A 27,065-nucleotide genomic window follows, 5' to 3' on the forward strand; every position below is an offset into this window, starting at 1 on the left:
TGGCTAGGCATTGGTGAACTCTATATGGAAAGCTGGTTCCTCTATGTGTTCCTAATGCTGTATTTATATGTCAATGAACCATTGATGCTGAGACTTTCTGACTTTTAAGTGAAGTGCAAGAACATCAAATTCTAACTGACTACCTACACTATGCTTTTTCATTCTCTAGACCAATAGACAGTGTGAATTTAATAGGGCTAGAGTAATAAAAACATAGAGAAAGTAAATGCTCCCAAATGTTATTTTTTAATGTAATAAAATTCAATTTATTTCTAATATCATTTACAGCAATTGACACTTTAAAGTTACATTAAAATCATCAGATAAGGTTGATGTGGTGTAGGCAGCAGCTGTTAAATCTGATTATAATAAATTATTAACTTAACAATTTTCAAATCTATTCATCAGAAATATTCCATAATACTGGATCCAATAAAGTAAAATTAAATGCTTTCATTAGCTCTGGAAGTTATAAGATTATAAATTATACCCTTCAATGGGACATCCTAATGTTGAAATAACACTTACTTTACTTTTTACTGATTTTGGTGAACGTCACATTATGCACCCCAACCCAAATCATCTCCCTTTCACCCCCATCCACCCTCTGCCCTTACAGCCTCCCCCTCAAAACAAAACTAAAGAAAATTAAAGACAAAAAAATTATGTTATCTCATGATATGTCACATACTATAACTTTTTGCCTACACTGCTTTACTTACAAATTTTCACTGCCAAAAGACATTGGTCTGGCGGGAGGCCTCTGGCTTCTGCTACATTATCAATACTGAAACCACACTGGGACTCCTCTCAGATATCATATTCTTGCCCTGTGTCAGGGAGATCCTGCAGCTTTGGTTCAGCAAGGCTCCACCTTCACATTGCCCAGTAGTTCATAGGTGAAGGTAGATAAAATAACATTCTTTTTTTTATTTGGTCAGATCAATAATTTTATTTCAGATTAATCTAGATAGATTTATAGAATTTATCAATTTTCATTTGTATGTAGGAAAGTTTTACAAGGTGAAATGTGACAAACTTACTAGTCCTTTAATGTGGGTGAGTAACTTAAAAATAGAAGAATCTAGATATTCTTGGTGAAGCCCTAGAGAGACATCAGTGCTACTTGAGAGTAGCTCGACATAGCAGCTGATGTGATGGTAAGAAATGATCCTATAAAAAAAAATTGCTATTTCAGTGGCTTGCCCTAAGTCTAAGTATACATTTGTAAATAGACTTGTCAGCAAGTCCAGAACAATATTTTGACATTTAAAATCAACTGAAATGCCAACACTTCAGATAAACATATGTTAACATGGCAAAGTGACACCATACAGCAATAGAAAACTGGTCGTTGGTATAAGACATAAAATTCCATTTTTAACTAAATAACTTTTCTTCATGAGTACATAATTTTTTCAAATATTTAAAACAATACACATCCAATAGTGCATATAACTATATAATATGTGGTGGTTAAAATTTATGAATTTCCAAAGATAAAAATACTTTATGAATCTAAAATGGCTAGAGTTGAGAAAATAGTATTTACTGAGGAAAATGTAGTAAATAAAACATTATAAGAGTGACATGTGATTATTAATTTTACAAGCACATAAGAAAAATAGAAAGAACATAAACTTCCTCAATACAGGTTTATAGACACACAAAGTAGGTGACTTAAATAGAAAACGTCCACAACCGCTCAGAAACTGAAGCTACTGATTTTGTCCTCAGATCTGGAGTTTTTTCTGTCCATAGTGTTCAGGAAATATCTTCGATGTTCTCCAGCCATCATTTGTTGGTTAGGAATGAAGTCTTTATGTAAATGGAAGTAGTCATTTAATTTTGAGGGACACCGTAATAAGTATGATTCCTATAGACCTCTGAATTTATTTTATTTTTTATCATAAACAGTAATAAGAAGGCAATAACTCCTAGTTGGGCAACTCCTAGATCTTCCAGCTTAAAGCACTCTCTTCATTTTCTGTCAATAGATACGACATGCTGTAGTAGTTGGAATTTCTGATATGGGTGTGTCCAAACCCTTCCTACACATTTTTAATGTTTCTATGTAGGAAGAATGCTCTGCATCTAAGATAGATGCAAAAAATTTCCACCACGAATATACCCCAGCATTCCCACCTGCACAAATTCTGCAGAAGACATGTCTGATTGTGTACCGGTTTCTTCTGATCACTTCTACATCTTTAGTGAGCCAATGTAACAACTGCCACCAGCCAAACCATTCATGATCATACAATTGCCTTACTCAATACTTTTCTTTTTTGTTTGTTTGGACTTTTAGTTTTTTATTTTTTCTGTCCATTGTTTGAAAACATGAAAGTTTCTTTTAGGATGAATTAATTGGCAACATTCATATAGCATGAATTTTAAACCATTGATACTAAATATTTGCTACATTGGTAACATTTTCTAATTTTTAATTTCTTGACTGTTTTTTTTATTAACTTGAGTATTTCATATATACATTTCGAGTGTTATTCCCTTTCCCGGTTTCCGGGCAAACATCCCCCTCTCCCCTCCCCTTCCTTATGGGTGTTCCCCTCCCAACCCTCCCCCCATTGCCGCCCTCCCCCCAACAGTCTAGTTCACTGGGGGTTTAGTCTTAGCAGGACCAAGGGCTTCCCCTTCCACTGGTGCTCTTACTGGGATATTTATTGCTACCTATGGGGACAGAGTCCAGGGTCAGTCCATGTATAGTCTTTAGGTAGTGGCTTAGTCCCTGGAAGCTCTGGTTGCTTGGCATTGTTGTACATATGGGGTCTCAAGCCCCTTCAAGCTCTTCCAGTTCTTTCTCTGATTCCTTCAACGGGGGTCCTATTCTCAATTCAGTGGTTTGCTGCTGGCATACGCCTCTGTGTTTGCTGTATTCTGGCTGTGTCTCTCGGGAGAGATCTACATCCGGCTCCTGTCGGCCTGCACTTCTTTGCTTCATCCATCTTGTCTAATTGGATGGCTGTATATGCATAGGCCACATGTGGGACAGGCTCTGAATGGGTGTCCCTTCTGTGTCTGTTTTAATCTTTGCCTCTCTATTCCCTGCCAAGGGTATTCTTGTTCCCCTTTTAAAGAAGGAGTGAAGCATTCACATTTTGATCATCCGTCTTGAGTTTCATTTGTTCTAGGCATCTAGGGTAATTCAAGCATTTGGGCTAATAGCCACTTATCAATGAGTGCATACCATGTGTGTTTCTCTGTGATTGGGTTACCTCACTCAGGATGATATTTTCCAGTTCCAACCATTTGCCTATGAATTTCATAAAGTCATTGTTTTTGATAGCTGTGGATGACTGTGCTACAGTTGTTGTCCAGCCTTAGTCTTACTTTTGGCTATACCTATACTTGTCTACAAATTAGACTGAAGAAACTTCAAACCTACAAATTTTACCTTACTTTTTAATTGGACATTCATTGCCTTCAGATTCCTCTTTTCCCATTTTGTTTATTCAGATACTTCATAGCAGTAAGCTGGAGGCACAAAATGACTGCTCTTACACCGCTTGTTAGCATCTGGCCAGGCCTTGTGCATCATCATGCGCCAGTACTGCAGTTATCTGAACAGCTGTAAGACAGCCCACACTGACTACCAGTATTCTCTTTTCTACCAACATGTAGCACACAGCCATAGCAGAAATCTAGTAGCAGAAGCCCATATCGCTGATTCTATCTATGTGGTGCTGCCAAATAGGCAATAAATAGTTATTTCATTTCCGATTTCATTTGCTACTCTCACAAAAGTCACAAAGGAAAAGGACCCAGACAGGTACTGACTACATCCTGAACCCCAAAGACTGTGCCCTTCACTATTCAATCAACATGTTTAAAGTCATCTGATTTTCTTTCGCATGTTTGATGATGTTGCCAGTACCGTGTTCTATCAGGTTCATTTGGACAGTTTGTTTCCAGTTTTCTTTTCTTTTCTTTTTTTAAAATTTATTTCTTTATTGGATATTTTTTATTTATATTTCAAATGTTATTCCCTTTCCCTGTTTCCTGTCAATAAGCCCCCTATACCATCCCCTCGCCCTTCGTCTATAAGGGTGTTTCCCCTCCCAAACCACCCTTACTCCCGCCTCCTTGCCCTGACATTACCCTACTCTGGGGGTCCAGCAAGACCAAGGGTTTCTCCTCCCATTGGTCCATCCTTTGCTACATATGCAGCTGGAGTCATGGGTCTGTTCATGTGTAGTGTTTGGGTAGTGGTTTAGTCCCTGGCAGTTCTGGTTGGTTGGTTTAGTTATTCTTTTGGGATTGCAAGTCCCTTCAGCTCCTTCAATCCTTTCTCTAACTCCTCCAATGGGGATCCCATTCTCAGTTTTGTAGTTAGCTGCTAGCATTTGCCTCTGTATTTGTCATGCTCTGGCAGAGCCTCTCAGGAGACAGCTATATCAGACTCCTGTCAGCATGCAGTTCTTGACTTCATCAATATTGTCTGGGTTTTGTGGATAGACTGAAGATAGATAGATAGATAGATAGATAGATAGATAGATAGATAGATAGATAGATAGATATGGGCTGGATCACCAGGTGGGGCAGTCTCTGGATGGCCATTCCTTCAGTATCTGCTGCAAACTTTGTCTCCATATCTCCTCCTATGAATATTTTTGTTCCCTCTTTTAAAAAGGACTAAAGTATCCACACTTTGGTCATTCATTTTCTTGAGCTTCATGTGGTCTGTGGATTGTATCTTGGGTAATTGGAGCTTCTGGGCTAATATCCACCTATCAGTGAGTGCACACCATGTGTGTTTATTTTTTTGTGATTGAATTACCTAACTCGCGATGATATTTTCTAGTTCAAACCATTTGCCTATGGATTTCATGAAGTCATTGTTTTTGATAGCTGAGTAGTACTCCATTGTGTAGATATACCACATTTGCTATATCCATTCCTCTGTTGAAGGGCATATGAATTATTTCCAGCTTCTGGCTACAATGAATAAGGCTGCTATGAACATAGTGGAGCATGTGTCTTTGTTTTATGTTGGAGCATTCTTTGGGTAAATGCCCAGGAGAGGAATACCTGGGTCCTCAGGTAGTACATTGTCCAATTTTTTGAGGAAGCACCAGACTGATTTCGAGAGTGGTTGTACCAGTTTGCAATCCCACCAACAATGGAGGAGTGTTCCTCTTTCTCCACATTCTCCCCAGCATCTGTTGTCACCTGAGTTTTTGATGTTAGCCATTCTGATTGGTGTGAGGTGGAATCTCAGGGTTGTTTTCATTTGTATTTCCTTGATGACTAAGGATGTTGAACATGTCTTTAGATACTTCTGAGCCATTCAATATTCCTCAGCTGAGAAGTCTTTATTTAGCTCTGTACCCCGTTTTTAATAGGGTTATTTGACTGTCTGGAGTCTAACTTCATGAGTTCTTTGTATATTTTGGATATTAGCCTTCTATCAGATGTTGGGTTGGTAAAGATATTTTCCCAATCTATTGGTTGCCTTTTAGTCCTAAAGACAGTGTCCTTGGGCTTACAGAGCTTTGCAATTTTATCAGGTCCCACTCATTGAACCTTGATCTTAGATCATAAACCATTGCTCTTTTGTTCAGGAAATTTTCCCCAGTGCCCATGTGTTTGAGACTCTTTCCCACTTTTTCTTCTTTTAGTTTGAGTGTATCTGGTTTGATGTGGACGTCCTTGATCCACTTGGACTTAAGCTTTGTACAAGGTGATAAGAATGGATTGATTTGCAGTCTTTTACATGCTGACCTCCAGTTGAACAAGCACCATTTTTTGAAAATGCTATCTTTTTTCCATTGGATGGTTTTAGCTCCTTGGTCAAAGAAGTGACCATAGGTATGTGGGTTCATTCCTGGGTCTTCAATTCTATTCCATTGATCTACCTACCTGTCTCTTACCTTCCAGTTTTTATCACTATTGCTCTGTAATGCAACTTGAGGTCAGGGATGGTGATTCCCCGGGTTTCTTTTTTTCTAATTAATATTTTAGACAATGTAAAAATGCAAATTCAAACTTACCACTAAATAACAAATTACCAGGAGCCTGATTTTTATCTTCCCTACTGCTCATACCTGATATCTTATATTTACTAAGCTTTCATTTTCCCATGGCTTTTCTTTGAACGTGAGAGCCCATGGCCCTTGTTCTCTTATCCCACTGTTTACTGGCCTGCTCATGCCTCATTTCTCAGGAAACTCCTCCTGTTTACTTTAACTTCTTAATGGATAGATTATTAGCTGAGAGAATGAGAAGTGACAGGTAGGTCTCAAGAAACCCATGTCTTGTTGGGGATTTAGCTCAGTGGTAGAGTGCTTGCCTAGCAAGCGCAAGGCCCTGGGTTCGGTCCTCAGCTCCGGAAAAAAAAAAAGAAACCCATGTCTAGGAAAGAGGAAGAATGCATGGATAAGGAAAGGCATTCTGATCCTGAGGATAAAATCTTATTTGGAATTTGCGAACATGGATGTAAAATGTCAGGCTTGCTTCTGCGCTATTTCTCAGTTACAGTGGACTTCTCACACAGTCACATATAGAATGGGAAACATGTTGAGTTTCTCTAAATTTGGAAGCTCAGCATGAGGAGAGAAAGGAAGTCGAGGGAGGATGCAATAGATTGCATTCAAATCTCCAGATGTAAGCTGTCATGGAGAAAGGGCAGTCTAGGAAAATAGAGAGGAATAAAGAAAAGTCACTAAGGTCAGAGAAGAGAGACCTTGTGCAGCCTTGATTTAAGAAAGAGTCTCAGATGATTCTAGATGACACAGGAGTGAGGAAGGCTTGGGACTGAGTTATCAGAGGTTGATCCCAGCATAGATGTGGTTGTAATTTCTATACGAGGTGGCAATATCACGAGGTTAAATTAAAAAAAAAAAAACAAAACAGGGCTCAATTTGGGTATCCATAAAACGGCATTAGAAAATACTGATTGGTTTCCATTGCCTGACTAATGAGAGTTGTCTTCTTCTTCTAAAAATAGATTCCCATGTCTAAGGAGAATCATCACATTATTCTACATGCTAATAATGGCAGGGGCTTCTCATCATACTATAAATGAAGTCTAACTAGAAGTCTTTCAATAACACTATATGAATTCCATATTCTCACCCTAATATTTAAAGTCATTTCGTTTTCACAGAAAGAACACAGCAGATGGTTGTATCCTGTGCTAACCTGAAAATGGGCTTGGTATGGTGAAACTATTCCTCTGAAACCCAAAAGCAAAACACTACCCTTATCACATTCAAGATAGGATAGAAGATAAAGAGAGAAGGGAAAAGACAGAGACAGAGTCACAGAGTCAGGGAGACAGAGAAAGACACACAGAAAGAGGTCATTCTCCCTATCTCTCAGTGAGTATATAAACAAACCTCCAGAAAGTTCCAGTGCTGAAAATAAATCAACCATCCAGAAGGGATGGGTACTTTCATTCCATCATCTGTAAAGGAAGGCATGTGAACAGTGTAATGATTTCCAAAGTATTTGTTTAATTTTGTAAAATATGTTCATTTAAATGTAAAACATTTCAACTTCTATAGTTACTTCAAATGGGCAGTATACTATAACATGTTCAGCCACAAGAAATATAGAGAGTGTACACTGTCTTTTTAGTTAACTAATTAATTATCTGCATAGAACTAGATTGTGAAATATAAATTCTGAATTTTTAAGCCTATCAAAAGTTGATTTAATGATTGTGACATTTGCATAATTAAGGACTCTTCTGAATTTTAGGCAAACAGGAAAATGTTCATTTGCACAGAATAAAACTTAAAATAATAATTTTGTGCCTGTGTCAGGTGGAATTATCAATTTCACAATTTTGCCTGAGGACAAAACACTATTTTAGTTCTTTAACGACTTTTACAAGTAACATAATAAATACAGAACATGATTGATATGTTTGATGTAACAAATCAGTCACATCAGAATCATGATCCATGTCTGTAAGACTGCTGGCATCACAGGCTTACTCTGCATGTCCAATTTCCTGGTGACTCGGCGTGATCCTATAGGGAGGCAGACCCATTGAGTAGGGATCAGGTAGGGTTCTGCCTGATGCCTCATCTAGTAATCTGGACCTATAAAAAGACATTATCTCCAATTTGACAATAAAGAGAATAATATAGAGTAAAAAAAGTTCTCTTTTGTTTCCTCATCAATTTAGATTTTACTTGCGAAATATTTATATAAAGAAAACCACATGGCCACAATGTGCAACTCAGTACATTCTCAGCACTGGGATAATTAAAGTAGCTACGTGAGAAAATATAAAATGACGCCAAGGATTAAATTCTCACAGCTTTTATCTCAGACTCCATTTGCTATCTACAAAGATTCCAGCAAATGTCTGTCAAGTTATCTCTTTCTAAATGATTAGCATTACAATGTAAATCACACTATCCAACATAAGGCTTGTACAATGCATCTATAGTCTAATGTACCATGAGACAAGTGTAGAGGTGCAGCATGATCATCTACCCATTCTATTCTCCAAGAACATTTGGAATATTCCTATTTGGGGAAGTTGTGGCTAATACTACTGTACATAGTCTTCTATGTGTCTGATAGCTGAACCACAACTGGTTTTCTGGGAGACTATCAAATTATTAAAGTGGATGGATGAATGAATGTATTTAAAATTCCACTAAAAAAAGCTATGAGAATTCTGTTAGCTTCTTATCTCTCCAGTACTGGATACAGTCATCTTTGGAAATGGTTCTGAAGCAGTATTTTACTTGATTTTATGTATTCCCTACAGATAAAGATATTTTAACATTTCATACATGTAACATCATTCTGTCTTCGGTAAAGACTTTTCATCATTTTTCATATTCATGACTTTCCTTATTGCATATTTATTGATTTATAAAAGTTATTACAAAGGAGGCATTCTTGTGTGGTAAATATCTTTTGTTTCTATTACTATTATTGTTGTTGTTGTTATTCACTCTGTAATACCTTTTTAAATATAAAGTGTTGTTCTTGTTCATTCTTTTTGTGCCTTAAGAAATATTTTTTATTCAAAGTTACAGATATGGCCTATGAAACCATTTTATGGATACTTTAGTACTATTTGTGACAGCTATTCAGTATCAATTTTTGTATATCTTAAGTTATATACTTCATATTTTTGTAGATATATCTGTTTGGCCCACTTCTGTTTAATGAAAGGGCCCACTTTCTGCTCAGCACTGTGATGCCAGCCCTGTGAATCCTATGTATATGTACATGTGGGTAATTGCCATAAATCTACTGAGTCCAATGTTGTTTCGATACCTAACCACCTTATTTATGAATGCAGATACCAGAGCTGGGCTTTTTCTCCTTTACGACTGACTTAACTATTTTTTTTTTTGTTTTTGCATTCTAAGCTTATCATCAGATCTATGTACTAGCGTATGTAGAAGGGGTGTTCCCTGCTCGCTGTTTTAATATTGTGAGGCTGGTAATTCTGATGTGTATTCATCAGGGTAACATGGGTCCATCTACTCCTTCCTTAGGACTCCTCTTTTTTTAATTTATTTTTATTGGATATTTTATGTATTTACATTTCAAATGTTAGCCCCTTCTCCCCTTTCTCCCCCCTCCGCTTCTATGAAGATGCTCCCACTCCCACCCACCCACCCCAACCTAAACACCTTGGCATTCCCCTATACTGGGCAAAGGAGCCTTCACAGGACCAAGGGCTTCTCCTATTGATGCCAGACAATGGCCATTCTCTGCTACATATGCAGCTGGAGCCATGGGTCCCTCCATATGTAGTCTTTGGGTAGTGGTTTAGTCCCTGGGACCTCTGGGGGGGATATTGTTGTTCTTCCTATGAAGTTGCAAACCCCTTCAGCTCTTTCAGTTCTTTCTCTAACTCCTCCATTGGAGTCCCTTGCTCAGTCTGGTGGTGAGATGCAAGCATCCTCATCTAAATCAGTAAGGCTCTGGCAGAGCCTCTCAGGAGACATCCATATCAGGTTCCTGTCAGCAAGCATCAGCAATAGTGACTGGGTTTGGTGACTGCATATGGGATGGATCCCGAGGTAGGGCAGTCTCTGGAAGACAAAGAGTGAAGCAGGGACTGAAGGAAAGGTGTCTTAACTGTTAGGAAGCTGAGTGTCTTACAAATTCCGTATTCAGAGAGAAAGAGAGAGAGATAAGGAAATGGGCAGGGGAGCAGGCACCTGGGATTTCACCTGATACATTCTGATAGCCTAATTTGAACAGTCTCTGTCTCTGTCTCTGTCTCTGTCTCTGTCTCTGTCTCTGTCTCTGTCTCTGTCTCCCCCTCTCTCTCTCTCTCTCTCTCTCTCTCTCTCTCTCTCTCTCTCTCTCTCTCTCTCTCTCTCTCTCTCTCTCCTCCCCCCCTCTCTGCAGTGCTAAGTGATCTAAGGAGGGATTGCACCTATCCATGTAGTCTGCCTTCTTTTCTTAAAATTCTCTATAAAGGTCTCATATATTCGGTTGGTTTAGCATAGTAAATGTAAAATACTTCACATTTTTCACTATGGCAGTTGTATTTATATCTAATTCTCTAAATATTCGTTGTTATCATTCAAATGTTATTATTTTTGAACATTAATTGTTGCTATAAGATGGAAAACATAATAATTTGTTCTTTATCCTCTCAAGCTTTCTACATATTCACATTTTACATCTTATTGTGTTTCTTTTTATTTTTTTAATGTTGCTTGTTTGTAACGCCCAAATCAATATCAAGTGGAAAATATAACATCTGTTAGCCATTAAAATCGTAAGATTTTGGTGGTGGAGGTAATACGTACATTTGTCGACAGGTGACAATTGTCAGAAGAATAAGAAAGAATGTTTTCAGTTTGTAGATTATATCTAAGTTTGTTTTGTATTTTTAAAATGAAGTGTTATATTTCATTTGTGCCTTTTTGATATTGACCTTAATGATCATGTAATCTCCACATTTTACTGTAATATAATGAGTTACAGTGAGCGAGTTTTCAAAGTCGGATGCTTCTTGTATTCACATAATGAGATCAATGAGGTTGGCTTTTGCTTATGCAGTTTTCAACATAATAATATTTTGTCAATCATAATTATGTGATAATTTTATTTTCTTAGAATAACTTCTATGAATAACTTTCTTAGAATAACACTATGTTTGCCATCATCATTACACTTTCATTATAAATGAAGGGAGCAGTGTCTTATGTTTGTCCTCCTCAGTAAGAGTGTGTACAATAGTACCTACTCCTCAAATTTGATACATTTTGCCACAAGACCACTGGTTCTGAATCTTCTGAATCAATTTTAATTTTAGGTTTGAAATGCTTAAGAGTTGCAAGACCATTCAATGTCTCAATGTCTTTTTCTGGCAGACTTCATCTAGATTATATTTTTCATGAGATCTTTATGTTCAAATTCATCAACATAAATGTACTTCAGATTTTCTCGCATCTTTCTAATATCTGTAACAGTGAGCCTTTTAATCACCTTCACACACCATGTCCATCAATCTTAAAAGCTACTTAAAAGAGAAATTATTTTTCCCATTGGATCAGCCTTCTGTGTTGTATTTCTTAAATTTTATTAATTTTTATTCTTATTAATTTTACTCATACTTTTTAGTTTACTTGAACATTATTTTCATTTTTAAACTTGTTGAATAGCCCCTTGTTTTCTCATCCTCTTTTAGTTTCATTGCACTTTTCTCTAGGAACAAAATTATCAAAATTTTGGGTCAGGAGTAGTAAGAGACATCTATCATCAGAGTCCTCTGGGAAGAAGTTAGAGAAGTGAAGACTAAGATAGCACAAGTTCTACAGCATTAGTTTGTCTCAAAAATTCCTGTGGGATGTCGATATCCAGTATCTTTATTATACTCCACCTAAAAGAGTTCACTTCTTTTATAAAATTTCCTTAATTCCTGGTTTGATAAATTTATATTTATCTATCCATATGGCTATCCTGTTTTCATCAACACCATGTTAAAGCAAGCCCAGAGTCCCAAAAGCCACTTAAACTTTGAAGGCTTTGGTGGAGGCATTGCTAGATTCTCAGTCACTTTTAAAAGTATATTTGTAATTTAGTAAGATTTCATATGTGTGTATATAAAGTATTTTGATTATTATTTACATGTAGCATTGCTTGTTCTTACCCCTGCCCTTTCACTCTCACCTCACATTTCAAAAAAAACAAAAGTCTTTCTACATTCAAATATTTTTTGGTGATTCCTTAAGTTTAATTAGGGTTGCTTGCATGAATTCTCATGGGTAGTTACTTATTGAAGTGTGGTCAACTAACTAGAGGCCAAAATAATCATTGAAAATAATTATTCATCCTCATCGAGCAATCATTACATGCCAAAGGTTTGTGTAGTTCTTCTGCAGATAACCATAAATGCTGTGATTTAACAAGTGAGAAACCATGTTACCTCCAAAAGGAAGCATTTTACATCACTTCTCTGTATGCTCTGGCTCTTTTTCCAGTCCCCCTTCTCTATGATCCTTGAGTCTTAGAAGATTATTCACTACCGAGGATTGACTGCCCAAAAGTTACTTCTGCATTTTGACCAGTTATGAGTCTCTGGGTTAATTATCACCCATTGCAAAAAGAAGCTTCTATAACCAAAACTAAGAGAATCCTTATTTGTCTGTATAAACAGATTCTTAGATGGCAACTTGACACTGCATTCTTTTAATAACATATAAGTGATGGATTTCACATTATATTCTTTGACTTTAGAAGCCATAGGCTTTTATTTCCTCTCCTGAGAGTTGAAGAAACTATTAATGCATTTTCTCTTCCTTTAAACTTTATAATACTCTTTGGTAGTGTGAAAACTAGCCGGTAGGGAGGAAACTTTCAGTTGAGTCTAGCTTTCTCTGAGTCTCATAATCAAGGTGTATATTGTCTTCAACAATAAGATCTTCCCATATCAGCCTGATAGATAATCAAAAGCCCTATCAATAGCTTATATTGCTTTGGAAACGTGAGACTTTCTGAACAACAATTCACAGAGTGCTATCCCACTCTTAGCATTGAAAGTTTTGCTTAATAAATGGTGGTCATGAGAGAAGCACCTTTATCTACTCATTCAGTATACTTCTGAATTTGTTTGCCTTGGTTTCAGTTTGCTGTTGGTGTTGTTGTTGTTGTTGTTGTTGTTGTTGTTGTTGTTGTTGTTGTTTTCCTTGGTTTGGTTTTGGTTTTGGTCAGGAGCCATCTAGGAAAGGCAAATCCTGAGCAGTGGATTTCTTGATATGGTTTCACCACAGAACTTCAATGAGTGAGGCCTTGGAGGCAAGGACTGAGGGACGACATCTCAAAATTGAGTTTTAATATTGATGTGGCTTTCCTGTCATAATGAAATTAATATAACAATCCCAAATAAAAGACCACCGTATTGGACAGGTTTTCTGCAGATCAATAAAGATGTACTGTCTTATAGAGATACTATATAAACGAATCATTTCTTAATCCCTGATGATGATTCTATAAGAATTCCTAAATTTATACCAATAATTATTGAGTCCTTTATAATAAGGGCTGCAATTAATGCTCTCTGTTCTGTGAAAACTGCAATTAGATCTCTGCCAGCTCTTATATGTCTCTACTTAATTGCTCTGAGATAGAAAGCAGGAATTGATACTGATTTACAACTTAGGAATACATTATGTTATGTGGTAAAACCATTAACTAAAGGTCATAAAGGAACACTGGGTTTATCTATAAAAATTTCAATGTTAACTTAGATATAAGAATTATAGTTTTAGACTTTCAATGAATCTCTGAAGCTTGTGTCAGACAATGAATGTCTTCTTAGATGACTATTTTTTTGCATTTTTTGGATATTTTCTTTATCTAAATTCAAATGTTATTCTCCTTCCCAATTTCCCCTTTGGAAACCCCCACCCCATACTCCCACCCCCTGCCTACATGAGGGTGCTCTCCCATCCACCCACCCACCCACTCCCTCCTGCTTCCCCACCCTGGCATTCCCCAACAATGGGGTATCCAGTCTTCACAGGACCAAGGGTTTCTCCACACATTGATGCCCAACAAGACCATCCTTGGTTGGTAATTTAGACCTCAGACTCTCTGGGAGTTCTGGTTGGTTGATATTGTTGTTCTTCCTATGAGATGCAAAATGGTTCAGCTCCTCTGTCCTTTCTCTAACTCCTCCATTGGGGACCCTATGCTCAGTCCAATGATTGCCTGCAAGCATCCACCTCTGTATTTGTCAGTCTCTCGGGAGACAGCTATATCAGGCTCCTGTCAACATGCATCTCTTGGCACACCCAATAGTGAGTGGATTTGGTGACTGCATGTGGTATGGATCCCCATATCCAGCAGTCTTTGGATAGCCTTCCCTTCAGTCTCTGCTCCACACTTTGTCTCAGTATTTCCTCCTGTGAGTATTTTGTTCCCCCTTCTAAAAACTACTGAAGCATCCACACTTTGGTATTTCTTCATCTTGAGCTTCAAGTGGTCTGTAATTACACCTTGGTTATTCCAGCTCTTGGGCTAACATCCTATTGTCAATGGGAGCATATCGTGTGTGTTCTTTTCTGATTGGGTTAACTCACTCAGGATGATATTCTAGTTCATTCCATTTGCCTATGCATTTCTTAAAGTCATTTTTTTATAGCTGAGTAGTAGTCAATTGTGTAAATGTACCACAGTTTTTGAATTGATTCCTCTGTTGAAGGGCATCTGGGTTCTTTCCAGCTTCTGGCTATTGTAAATAAGGTTGCTATGAACATAGTGGAGCATGTGTCCTTGTTATATGTTAGAGCATCTTTAGAGTATATGCCCAGGAGTTGGAGAGCTGGGTATTCAGGTAGTACTGTGTCCAATTTTCTGAGGAACCGCCAGAATGATTTCCAGAGTGGTTGTACCAGCTTGCAATCCCACCAATAATGGAGGAGTGTTCCTCTTTCTCCACATCCTTGCCAGCATCTGCTGTCACCTGAGTTTTTGATCTTAGCCATTCTAACTGATGTGAGGTAGAATCTCAGGGTTGTTATGATTTACATTTCCCTGATGACTAAGGATTGAATATTTCTTTAGGTGCTTCGTGGGCATTCAATATTCCTCAGTTGAGAATTCATTGTTTAGGTCTGTACCCCATTTGTAATACTGTTATTTGATTCTCTGAAGCCTAACTTCTTTGTATATACTGGATATTAGCCCTCTTTCAGACATGGGATTGGTAAAGATCTTTTCCCAATCTGTTGGTTGCTGTTTTGTCCTAATGAAGGTGTCCTTGGTCTTAGAGAAGCTTTGGAATTTTATGAGGTCCCATTTGTCGATTCTTGATCTTAGAGCATAAGCCATTGTTATGTTCATAAAATTTTCCCTTGTGCCCATATGTTTGAGGCATTTTCCCCACTATTTCTTCTAGAAAATAGTAGATTCAGTGTATCTGGTATTATATGGAGGTCCTTGATCCACTTGGACTTGAGCTTTGTACAAAGTGATGAGAATTGATTGATTTGTATTCTTTTACATGCTGACCTCCAGTTGAACCAGCACAAATTGTTGAAAATGCTGTCTTTATTCCACTGGATGGTTCTAGCTCCTTGTCAAAGATCAAGTGACCATAGGTTTTTGGGTTCATTTCTAGGTCTTCAATCCTATTCCATTGATCTACCTTCCTGTCTCTGTACCAATACCACACAGTTTTTATCACTATTACTCTCTAATAAAGCTTCAGGTCAAGGAAGGTGATTCCCCCAGAAGTTCTTTTATTGTTGAGAATTGTCTTGGCTATCCTTGGTTTGGTTTTTTTTTTTTTTTGTCATTTTTGTTATTCCAAATGAATTTGCAAATTTCTTTTCCTAACTCTATGAAGAAATGAATTGGAATTTTGATTGGGATGGCATTGAATCTGCAGATTGTTTTTGGCAAGGTGGCCAATTTTACTTTATTAATCCTGCTGATCCATGAGCAGGGAAGATCTTTACATCTTCTGAGATCATCTTCAATTTTTTTCTTCAGAGACTTGAGGTTCTTGTCATAAAGATCTTTCACTTGTTCGCTTAGAGTCAAACCAAAATACTTCATATTATTGGTGTCTATTGTGAAGAGTGTCATTTCCTTATTTTCTTTCTCAGCCTGTTTATCCTTTGAGTAGAGGAAGGCTACTGATTTGTTTGAGTTATTTTATATCCAGCCACTTTACTGAAGTTGTTTATTATCAGGTTTAGGAGTTCTCTGGTGGAATTTTTGGGGTCACTCAAGTATACTATCATATCATCTGCAAATAATGATATTTTGACTTCTTCCTTTCCAATTAATATCCCTTTAAGCTCCTTTTGTTGCTCTAAAGAGGACTTCAAGTACTGTATTGAATAGGTAGGGAGAGAGTAGGCAGCTTTGTCTATATCCTGATTTTAATGGGATTGCTTCAAGTTTCTCACCATTTAGTTTGATGTTGGCTACTGGTTAAATCAGGATCAGATAGCACTATAACCCCTAAAGAAATAGTAGCAGTCACTAAAATCTCCCAACCAAGAAGGGCCCAGGACTAGATGGGTTTAGTGCAGAATTCTATCAGACCTTCAAAGAAGACCTAATACCAGTATTCTTCAAACTATTCTACAAAATAGAAACAAAGGAAACACTACCCAACTCATTCTTTGAAGCCACAATTATGATTATACCTAAACCACACAAAGACCCAACGATGAAAGAGAACTTCAGACCAATTTCCCTTATAAATTCTCTCAAACTGAATCTAAGAACACATCAAAATAATGTATAAATGAACTTAAAGAAAAAAAACACATCATCATCTCATTAGAAGGTAAGAAAGCATTTGACAAAATTCAAAACCTCTTCATGATAAAAGTCTTCAAAGATCAGGAATTCTGGGCCCATATGTAAACATAATAAAAACAATATATAGCAAACTAGTAGCCAACATCAAACTAGATGACTATTCTTAATGTAAATATTTGTTGTAACTTCTTATAAAATTTATGATTTGAATTTATGTTTGAATTTATTGTGAACTTCTAGAACACCAGGTGATTTATTTTCCTGAAAAGATACAAAAAACAAAAGCAAAAACAACAACAACAAAAAAGCTAGGAGCAATGACATTAAGTATGCAGAAGGAGAATAAGATAGAAGTATTACAGAAATGAGATGCGGAACAGAGGAGGAGAGATAGATAAAGAAGAGAGAATAGCAGGGAAAGCAGGCAGCCTTCTCCTTACTATGGTACAGGTTTTTTCAGAACAGTAAGGCAGGCTTCTTCTTACTGATAATGACAAAACTTTTTCCTTACTGACTTGTGTTTCTTCAATTTATCAGTCAAAGGGTAGAAGCCCTTTCTTTCTCTTTACAATCAAGGTTGCAGCTTATTTTTCATTCAGAATGAGTGACTTCATTCTGTCCTGGCAGCTGGCTTTTGCCCCATCCACTATTCACACACACACACACACACACACACACACACACACACACACACACACAGACACACACAAATGTGCATGTGTGTGTGAGTGTATGAGGGTGTGTGTGTGTCTATGTGTGTCTGTGTGTGTGTATAAGTTGGTGGGACAAGTGTTTGGGCCCCACAGAAATTTGCGAATATATAAAGTACAAGTGTTTGAATGTGCATATGAATGTGTGGTTTTGCTTATTTGCTTGTGTAGAAGTTTTTGGGTTTTTTTTTCCTTTTGCTAGTGTGACTGTCTCCTCCTAATTTAATAAAAGTTAAATGTTCCAAATCACCCTCACTCCTGGCCAGCAAGTGGTAAGGCAAGGCTTCTGGGCAAAAGAGAAAGGAGCTCTAGCAATTTATCCTTTACTTAACCCTGGCTGTTTACCAATAGGGTGTTAATTCACAAGAGATGTGCAGCATCTGGCCTCAGAGTAACTTAGGGCTAAGACAGAATTATCAAGCACAGAGAATTATAAAATAAATGAGAGTTAAGTTTTTTAGCACTTATCAAGCAGAGATTTATAAAATAAGCAAGAGTTAAGTATTCTTGCACTAATCAAGCACAGGGATTTATAAACTAAATAATAAGGAATTATGTTTTCTCGGTCCTTCATGGAGCATCAAACAATAATATAGAATTTAGTTTTTAGCACAGAGCAATAAGAAAGAGTTAAGTCTTCAACACTTTAATGAAGCACAAAACAAGAATAAAGAATTAGCTTTTTAACACAGAACAGTAAAATGACGTTAAGTAGTAAAATGAACCATAGAGATGTATAGAGAAAATAAGCCAGCAGTGTTCAGCCACAGAATGAAGGAGAAAGTGTTTAGATTTTTAAAAGTCATCAACTTCAGCATCCAACATAGTTAGAGTTAAAATACTAGAGAGTATTAATATTTTTGCCTGTTTGACATCTGTGCCCACTTCAGCTCCTTCCCCTAAGCTTAGGGAGAGCCACCTAGCAGTTTTTAACTGCAGTTTTGATTAATTTACAAATTGTTCATATGGCTTTTCACATAACCTTAATTTTGGTTAACTATTTTTCCTCTTCCTCATCCTTCACTCTGTCCCTATTCTGGTTTATAATTTTCCAGTATCGATATTCCTTCCTTCTACTTTCATATTCTAAGTTCTACCACCTTCCCCACTTCCACAACTCTTTCTAATGTCACATTTCAAATTTGTCATATCTACCTTAGGAAAATGAAAGAGACGCAAACACTAAGTCCCTTTTTAATATTATCATCTTATTAAGAGTGTTTTTTGTCCTAATTTTTCCACTATTTCTTTAGCCCTACAAATTCTATGTTAAGTTTTTCTGTTTTGCTTTTGTCAGAGCATTTTATCACTTCAACAAAAAGAGAAACTAATACAGCAATTGGTACCAAGTGGTGAGGCCATTGCTATGCGAAATCTAACAAACCATGTACTTGGCCTTTTGAATGGTTTCACAGCAGGAATATCAAAATGTTTAAAATTTTGTTTTAGAAAGTCCTCATCACAATGGAAGCAGAGCTTAATAGGCCAGTCCAGTGGAAACTTAGAAGACAAGAATATTGAGAGAAATAGAGACTGTGAGGACAGAGATCATAAGGCTTCATAAGGTAACAATGGTTTCATTAGGAAGTAGGTTATAGCCCTTCATGTGATATTTAACCAGAAATCTGGCTTCATTTTGTCTATGATCTGAAAATATAAGGCAAATATAAATTAAAGATAATGGACTAATGTGTTTGGTAGAGGTAGGATATATGAACAAGTTTACAGTTTTAGATGAGGACTGTGCAATAACAAAGCAACTATAATTGTTAAAGACATTAACAATATGATACAAGTCTTATCCAAGCAGGACAGGCTCCAACAATACAGAAGTCCTGGTAGATGCCAAATGAATCATGTTCCTAGTTTTATAGACATGAAAAATGCAAGATTGGGGGGTATCGTTGAGTCTTGTAAGCAATTTCAGAGAACAGCTGATACCAGAGAATCAATATATGGCAGCGTCAGAATCTCTGCCAAAATCTCATAGGTGATACTGTGAGGTGAAGTTTGCTTGAAAGAGAGACGTCAGATATTGGAGATGCTTTGATTATAGAACGTTTGTCAAGGTTAGCTCTGGGCATGTAATGGAGCCAACACACGAAAAGGTTTGGTATGTTGCAGATAGTCATACTGGAGGCCTAAAGCTATCTAAATCCTTTGGAATATAGCCAATTTAACTTAAATCTCAGATGCCAGACATGGAGTGACAGAGTTTGAAGTTTTCACTGGTGGATTTTGATCTTGCTTTTGCCTGATCATTCATTGATAGTCCCTGGTTCTTCTGTTTTGGAATAGGAAGGTTTACTCTAGACATTGTATTTGGATAAAATCTCTATTTTAATTGTATAGATATTCACAGTTAAGAGATTTAAAACATTTAAACTATTAAAATAATTCAAGTCTGTGGTAAGTATAGTTGAGCTGAAACATTTACATTATATCATGGTCATAAGTCAATCAACATAAGAGGTGGAAGGTTATAACATGAAAGTGATGTTTTGGTGTGTCAGTTTAATAATGGGTAGAGTTGGTTACTATTAATCGTCAACCTGACAGAATCTATAATCACTTGAACGACAATAGGTGCTTATCTATACTGCATTAAGAGAGGTGGGAAGACTCTGTTACTGTGCTTTAGTGCCATTCCGTGTCTGAGATGTTTGCTTGAATAAATAAAGTGAGCTGAGCAGCAACATGTATTCATCACTCTCTGCTTCCTGATTGTGGATTCATTGATATGATCTCCTTCAATTTCCTACAGCCTTAACTTTCCATCTTGGCGAATTGTATCATTGAACCATAAGTCAATTTTTGTTCTTATTTTTTGTTCTGCTTTTGCCAGAGTATTTTATCACAACAGTGTGAAAAGAAATTAAGAATTGCAGGTTGTTATGACACATTTAGTCCAACATTATCCAAACAAGAAGACAAGATTTCTGTTGTTATTATTATCCCATTTCTAAGTGAATATGTCAAAAGTATTTGGATTATACAAGAATATCTGAGCTACTAAGGGTTTCAAATTATATGCCACAAAACCAGAAACTCAGCAATTGATTTTCCATGGTTGAAAGGATAAGGTCTTTATGGAGACAAACCTGCAATTAGCCTTTTCAATAATACAGTTATTTTTCTACCTTTTTGCATATATCATTCAGACTTGGCCACACTTTACTCTTAGATTTCAATTTTCTGTTTTGCTCAAAAATGAATATTAACTGAATTTAAAACTGAATATTCTTTAGCTCTCATCTTTTAAAAGCCACGTGAAAATGCTTGTTGCTTCCAAAAAATATCTAAAATGCATCATAACTGAGAAAATGTTTTCTGTATATGAAAAATTAGCCTGAACTGAAAGTTCAGAAAACAGCTGAAGGATGTACTTACTCTATATTTAATATGCAGAAAAATTACATATAAGAACTAATGGTCAGATTTAAACAGCCTGGTATAAGTAATTAAATGTTGTTAATATACTCATATATTATAGACCTAACAAGAAGGAATATTGTTCCTCAAATTTACTCGCTCTGTGAATATAAGTCTAAATTCTTTTGCAAAGTCTATTAACATTTAATGTATTAAGTTGAGATGTGTAATATAACAAAATACTCAGGCTCAGAGATGTGAAGGGTTGAAGACAAAGATCAAGGTATAAACAGATTTCATTTCTCCAACAACATAACTGCTTTACTGTAGCTTCTTTCTGCTGTGTCCACTGCATAAACACACCCTCTGTGTTCTCTCTGTCTCCCAGAATGGCAGCCATATTAACATGATCTTTCATGACCTTGTTTTACTTTGATTCATTGAAGACTGCTTATTTAAATTGGCAAATTAAAAATTAGTGTTTTAACACATGAATTCTGTAAAGACAGAGTTCAGTTGGTAACATAGCATAAACTAATTTTCCATTTGTCTAACCATATAATATAGGACAGGGACTATTCCTTTTCCAGAGACTACTATGAAGAAAGAAACAAACCAATATAAATCATGTGTGTACAATCTTAAAATCATATACATACTAAGCAAATATATATATATATGGTATATATATATATATATGGTCCACAAATTTGAGAGAGATCAAGGGTGTCATGGAGGACTGGAGGGAGAAATGAGAAAGAGAAATTTATTTTACTATTTTTAAATTTCAAAAAGTTACAAATATTTAAAATAAAATTTAAAACTAAAGCCAAAAATGTTTATATGTTGCTGCATAAAAACATATTAAATTATCAAAGGCAAAGGCCTTAACAGTATGTAACTGTAGGAAATTATATTAATAAAACACTGACAAAAGATACTTTTGAAGAGACATTTTTTAAAAATAAATTTTTAAAATTCTTAAATAGAAAAACACTTGTAAATTGAAAACAAAAGAATTCTGGCCATAAATATTTTAAATTCAAATCTTTGCATTAGACATAAATGTAACTTTTATTTTATTTATTTTTTTCTTTGTTTGTCACTTTGTGGGTTCTTCATGGTTCTTCTTCTAACTGTCTCATAACCATGTCTTCTCTGGCTCAACTCAGCTTCTCCTGCCTCAACTGTCACCAACTGTCTTCTCTTCTCACTCTGCTGTCTGACCAACTCTTTCATGCCCTAAATCCTATGTTTTGCTACCCATGAATTCTACTCCCAGCTCTCAGCCTCTGCTGACTTTTTATATCCTCTACTGTTTGCAAATTTTCATGAGAAAACTGACACAGAAGGGCAAAGGGTCCTTTAATGATCCAGGCACACAGAATATTTTATGCTACAAATAAATTTGACAGTATGTTTTACAAATTGATTCAAAATAAGGTCAGATAAGTGAATAAGATTCTTCCATATAACATCTGATATGTTTTGACAAAGATTACAAATTTGTCTCAGAGTAATGAGAAGCTGCTGGGTGATTTGATCTGGGCACATCATGTGGGAGGTTTGATCTGGGCACATCATGACCTGACTTTCGTGGCCTAGAGTCCCATGGTGGAGCACTGACAGGGGTCAGAATACAGGCATGTTAAATATACGTTTTATAGGCTGTTTGGTGGCAAAATCAAAAGCTGCTGGTTTAGATCTTAATATCAGCATTAGAAATAGTGAGATAAAATAGGTTTCAAATATTGATTTAAACATAAAGGTGTCAGGATTTGTTACATATAGAGAGATGAAACGTTTAAGGTTTTGTTCTAAGAAATGACATAATAGAAATGTTCCAGTTACTGGAATAATGTGAACTAGGTAGTTATGGAGGTAATTTGGACTTTAAATCAAATATTTTAAGTGAATTGAATTTAAGATCCCTATTAGATTCTGGGCAGAAGGAAGACATATAGGCTTTTGTCAATAGTTCTCCACAGAGAAGGACCAAACTATAAGTTTGAATATTATCCATGTGAAGTGTTGTTATATTTCCCATGAAGACATTAAGAAATATTTATTCGCTTCAAGAGACCAAAGAAAGGATTTCATCTAAATCTGCCTTAGAAAACCAATGAGTCTGTTGAATGTACTTACAGGAATATGAGTTTCAGATTATTTGTGTAAGCATAGCATGGGTGATTCAATAGTTATCAAAAAAGTGACTAGCAACGTTGAAAAGCTGCACCATTAAAGATGCTACAATCCTAGTCAATGTTCCCTTCCCATATTCTCCAAGACATCTCAAAGATCTTGTGCAGCTTATATGAAGTATTTGTGGGTAGAATCTCAGAAGGAGAATCTAGTGATCCCCACATATCTACCTAGAGAATATTAACAGTCCTATTTTCATTGTCAAAAGCTTTCTAACCATTGCATTATTTTGATTTCACCATTTACTTAGTTAGATCTCTATTACTATGATGAAATATTAGGACAAACACTATCCACACTATGGTACATCACAAAATGATTCTGTAACAGGAGCTCAAACATGGCAGGAACCTGAAGGCAGGGGCTGATGCAAGGGAAATGGAGGGTTGCTCTTATTGGCTTGTTCTCCATGGCTTTCTTAGCCTGCTTTCTTATAGAACTCAGGACCACCAGCCTAGGTATGACATCATCCACAATGGGTTGGGCATTCGATGATCAACCACTAAGAAAATGTCCTATCTTATGGAGGCATTTTCTCAATTGAGGTTCTCTCTTTTTTGGTGATTCTGGTTTGTGTCAATCTGAAATAAAACAAGGCACCATTGGCCATGGTTGAAATAGCAGTCTACTTTCTGCAAGCTGATGATCATTCCATGACCAGAAATAATGTTAGTTCATCAAATGTAGATAATAGTCAAAGTCTTGGTAAGGTTGCATAGGACAAAAAAATGTATACAGAATTTAAGCTTTTGGGAGACTTCGACAAGGACATACATATGTATACATAATGAGAAGCATGATTTTCAACAATGTTCTTATGAATGTCCAGTTAAGATAGGTACAGAAGAATCAAATACAATAATACTGAAGTAAATAGTTGTGATACCAAGATTTTCAACAGCCTACACTCCCAAAGAACTTAAGTAAAGATCCAATATTTCATTGAAAATATAAAAAGTATATTAAATATATGTATAGCAGTATTAATAGCTTGTAACTAGTGAATAACAGCCCTTGGAAGCAAATATGTATATATTAATTATAGAATTACATAAGAAAGAATTATAATTTCAACACATTTAGTATAATGTTTATCATACTTCTTTTAAACAACATCTCACATAATTTCATAGAAGAGCATCAAAAACAAAGTATTAAAATACAGAGGTCGCCACAGTTGTCAAGGGAAATGCTTCTTGTTGCCCTTTTTAGAATTGAATGTGTAGGACTACAGTTTCTTAAAACGTATTGATGATGTTGTCATTTCTCCTCTTTCCACAGGTGGGGAAGTACCATACACAACTTTGGCAACCCGAATGATGATGGGGGCTTGGTGGTTATTTGCTCTGATTGTCATCTCATCTTATACAGCAAATCTTGCCGCTTTCCTCACTATCACCCGCATTGAGAGCTCCATCCAGTAAGTAGGCATAGATTCCAGGTGTCAACAAACATGACAATTGCTGGGCATGCCACAAGGAAAGCCCTCTGTTCATCCATGTGCACAACCTGATAATAAATTGTCACTCTGTTTTTAATGAAAGGCTTAATTCTATGATTATTCAGATATCAATCCTAAATAATTTATTTTATAAATTGTTGATTATAACTTAAATATTGGTTTCTGTATTTTTGTAGAAAGGTAATACATCATCAAAAATTTAACCTTCACAGAGAATAGCTATATCAGGGCAGGAGAAATTATACAAAACCATCCTTAACTCCAGTTTGCAGTGATCTCATATCATCTATTGGACTCTAACACCATTGCACATGCATAGTGTACAGAAATACATGGATGCATATGCATAAAAATAAATAAATCTTTTAAAAGTATACTATGTCAGAGAAAAACTATGAGAAAACAAAGTATAAATAATTTTATAAAATAAAATGTCTGTTTTATACATTTGTACAATCAGAGTAAATGGTAAAAAGGTTAAATTTCCTCTGTAGGTGAGGGTGTAGTGGATAAGGGGATGCTGAAAGATAAGAACAGAGAGGGGAAGAAAGGGTAACAGGTAACAGACAAAAACTCCACTCTAGTGATCACATTCTGCTTGTCTGCCTTAATACCCACATGGTCATCGCTGTTCTTTTTCCAGCATCAGTAACAATGATGAATGGGAAGTGGCTTTTAACCATACACACTCACTTTCAGAAGTCTGCGCTTCAGATCATAAGAGCTTTTCCCACGAGACCTATAAACCTGAGGCATTTTTTGCCTTCGTGGTTTCATACGACAGGACCTGCAGCAGCATCATACAGTTTCTCCCCTAAATGGGCATCGTGTTTTACACAGTGTATGAAGAGACATTCCCCTGAAATTGTCTTATTTAACCCCAAACAAAATTATCTTAATTAAAGGTTAACACTCATGGCTCAAAAGTGGTCAATACAAAATGAGAACAACTAGAAATGTAGAAGAATTTCTAAGAGTATAATTTCCCTTAAAGAAAAACACAAAACTTCTTGCCTCTAAGAAATATGTAAATGAACTTTGTCAGTGACCAGAAAGCCATTATAACAAAATGCCAAATCAAGAGTTAATTATTTATAAAGACATACATTGTTTTTCTTCAATCTACAATCTGAAATTGAAGCCCCTAAAAGTCAGCTAGCGATACTCACAGGCATTCAATTCCTTTATCCATTTATGAAGATGATACTTCTAATTTCTCTCATCAAACCACGCTCCTCGAATTGTTTTATAATTGTTGCTTTAGTACAGAGCCTTTGTATCTTCCAAATCTGTACCGCTTATAGCCAGTACTGAGTAATATGAATCATAAATGATGCTGAGTAAAATCCGGGAGAATGAATGATAATGAAAACTATTGTAATAGCCTGGGAAGAAAATTGATGAAATTAGTAACACCATAAAAATAATAACTATCATTTAATGATTAGTTACCAGATCCCAGGACCTGTGCTATTACATGCACACTGGGTCATTTAATGCTCATCATCACCATCTAAAATCTATCCTATTCATGGCACTTTTTACAAATGAAAAAAACTGAAGATGAGAATCTAAGGAAATTTCACCTTCACAAAGTAAGTTGTAGAGTAAAGAGCAGACCCTCATGGTACCCAACCCTGAGCCTCTCTTCCATGGCATTGCAACAGTTCTCATTTTCTGCTCTCAAACCTTCGTGTGCCATCTGTGTTTAGAGAAGGAAATTTCAGCATTAAGGATAAAGACTTATCAGTTACTAAGAATTAAGGGCAAAGGATTGACTTTGTAGAATATTGTACAAACCCTCAATTGGTCTGAAGCATTAGCAATAATGTTTGTGCCTACATGTTAACATGAGTTATTTGCATCTATGGTTACTGTATGCCATTCTGAGCAAGATATTTTGGCATATCTGATCAAAGAAAAATTGAGCATGCAAATTGTGACAACCTGATCTGCATATGCATTATATATAAATTCCTATAATTAGATTAGCTAACACATCTATTACTGCCCATAATATTTATTAAATATCCCCTAAGGGTTCATTTTGTAAACCTCTTTGTGCCTTTGGATAAGCATCTCCTTCCTTCCACCATTCCACAGATCTTTCACCACTGACCTGGTCTTTGTTTCCATGTATTTGACTTTGTACTACAGCAATTGTGTTTCTGCGTTTGGCTCATTTCATTAGCTAGTGATATCTCGGCTGATCAATGCCCTAGCAAATAGGAAATGGAAAAATTGCTTTTCAGAGCAAAGTAGAGTCTTAACCTTATTAAAATATATTTTTGCACCATTTCTTCCTTTCCTTCTTCTCTCCTAACCTTCTCAGGTACTCTCTTGCTGGCGTGTGTGTGTGTGTGTGTGTGTGTGTGTGTGTGTGTGTGTGTGCATGCATGTGTATGTGAGTGTGTATTCATAAGTATGTAATATAACCCACTCAGTCTGTATAATGTTACAGTATGTATAATTTGGGGGTAACCATTTGGCACTGAATAACCAACTGGTATGCTCATTCCTAGAGAAGACTTTCTTCTGCTCTCAGAAGTTTCAGGCTCCACCCACCTTGTCCATGTTTATATGTT

At 36.2% G+C, this 27,065-nt stretch overlaps 1 protein-coding gene across 3 annotated transcripts in view; it reads left to right on the forward strand.

Annotated features, from left to right (window-relative positions):
* The window catches only part of Grid2 (glutamate ionotropic receptor delta type subunit 2), a 1,477,190-nt gene that overhangs the window by 1,161,732 nt on the left and 288,393 nt on the right, over window positions 1-27,065 (forward strand). For all 3 annotated transcript variants that reach the window (NM_024379.2, XM_017592903.3, XM_039108399.2), the window contains exon 12: window positions 24,300-24,438. In NM_024379.2, the coding sequence (NP_077355.2) occupies window positions 24,300-24,438 (139 nt within the window). The remainder of the gene's footprint in view (window positions 1-24,299; window positions 24,439-27,065) is intronic.

The sequence above is a fragment of the Rattus norvegicus genome, chromosome 4, assembly GCF_036323735.1.
Source record: "Rattus norvegicus strain BN/NHsdMcwi chromosome 4, GRCr8, whole genome shotgun sequence".
NCBI lineage: Eukaryota > Metazoa > Chordata > Mammalia > Rodentia > Muridae > Rattus > Rattus norvegicus.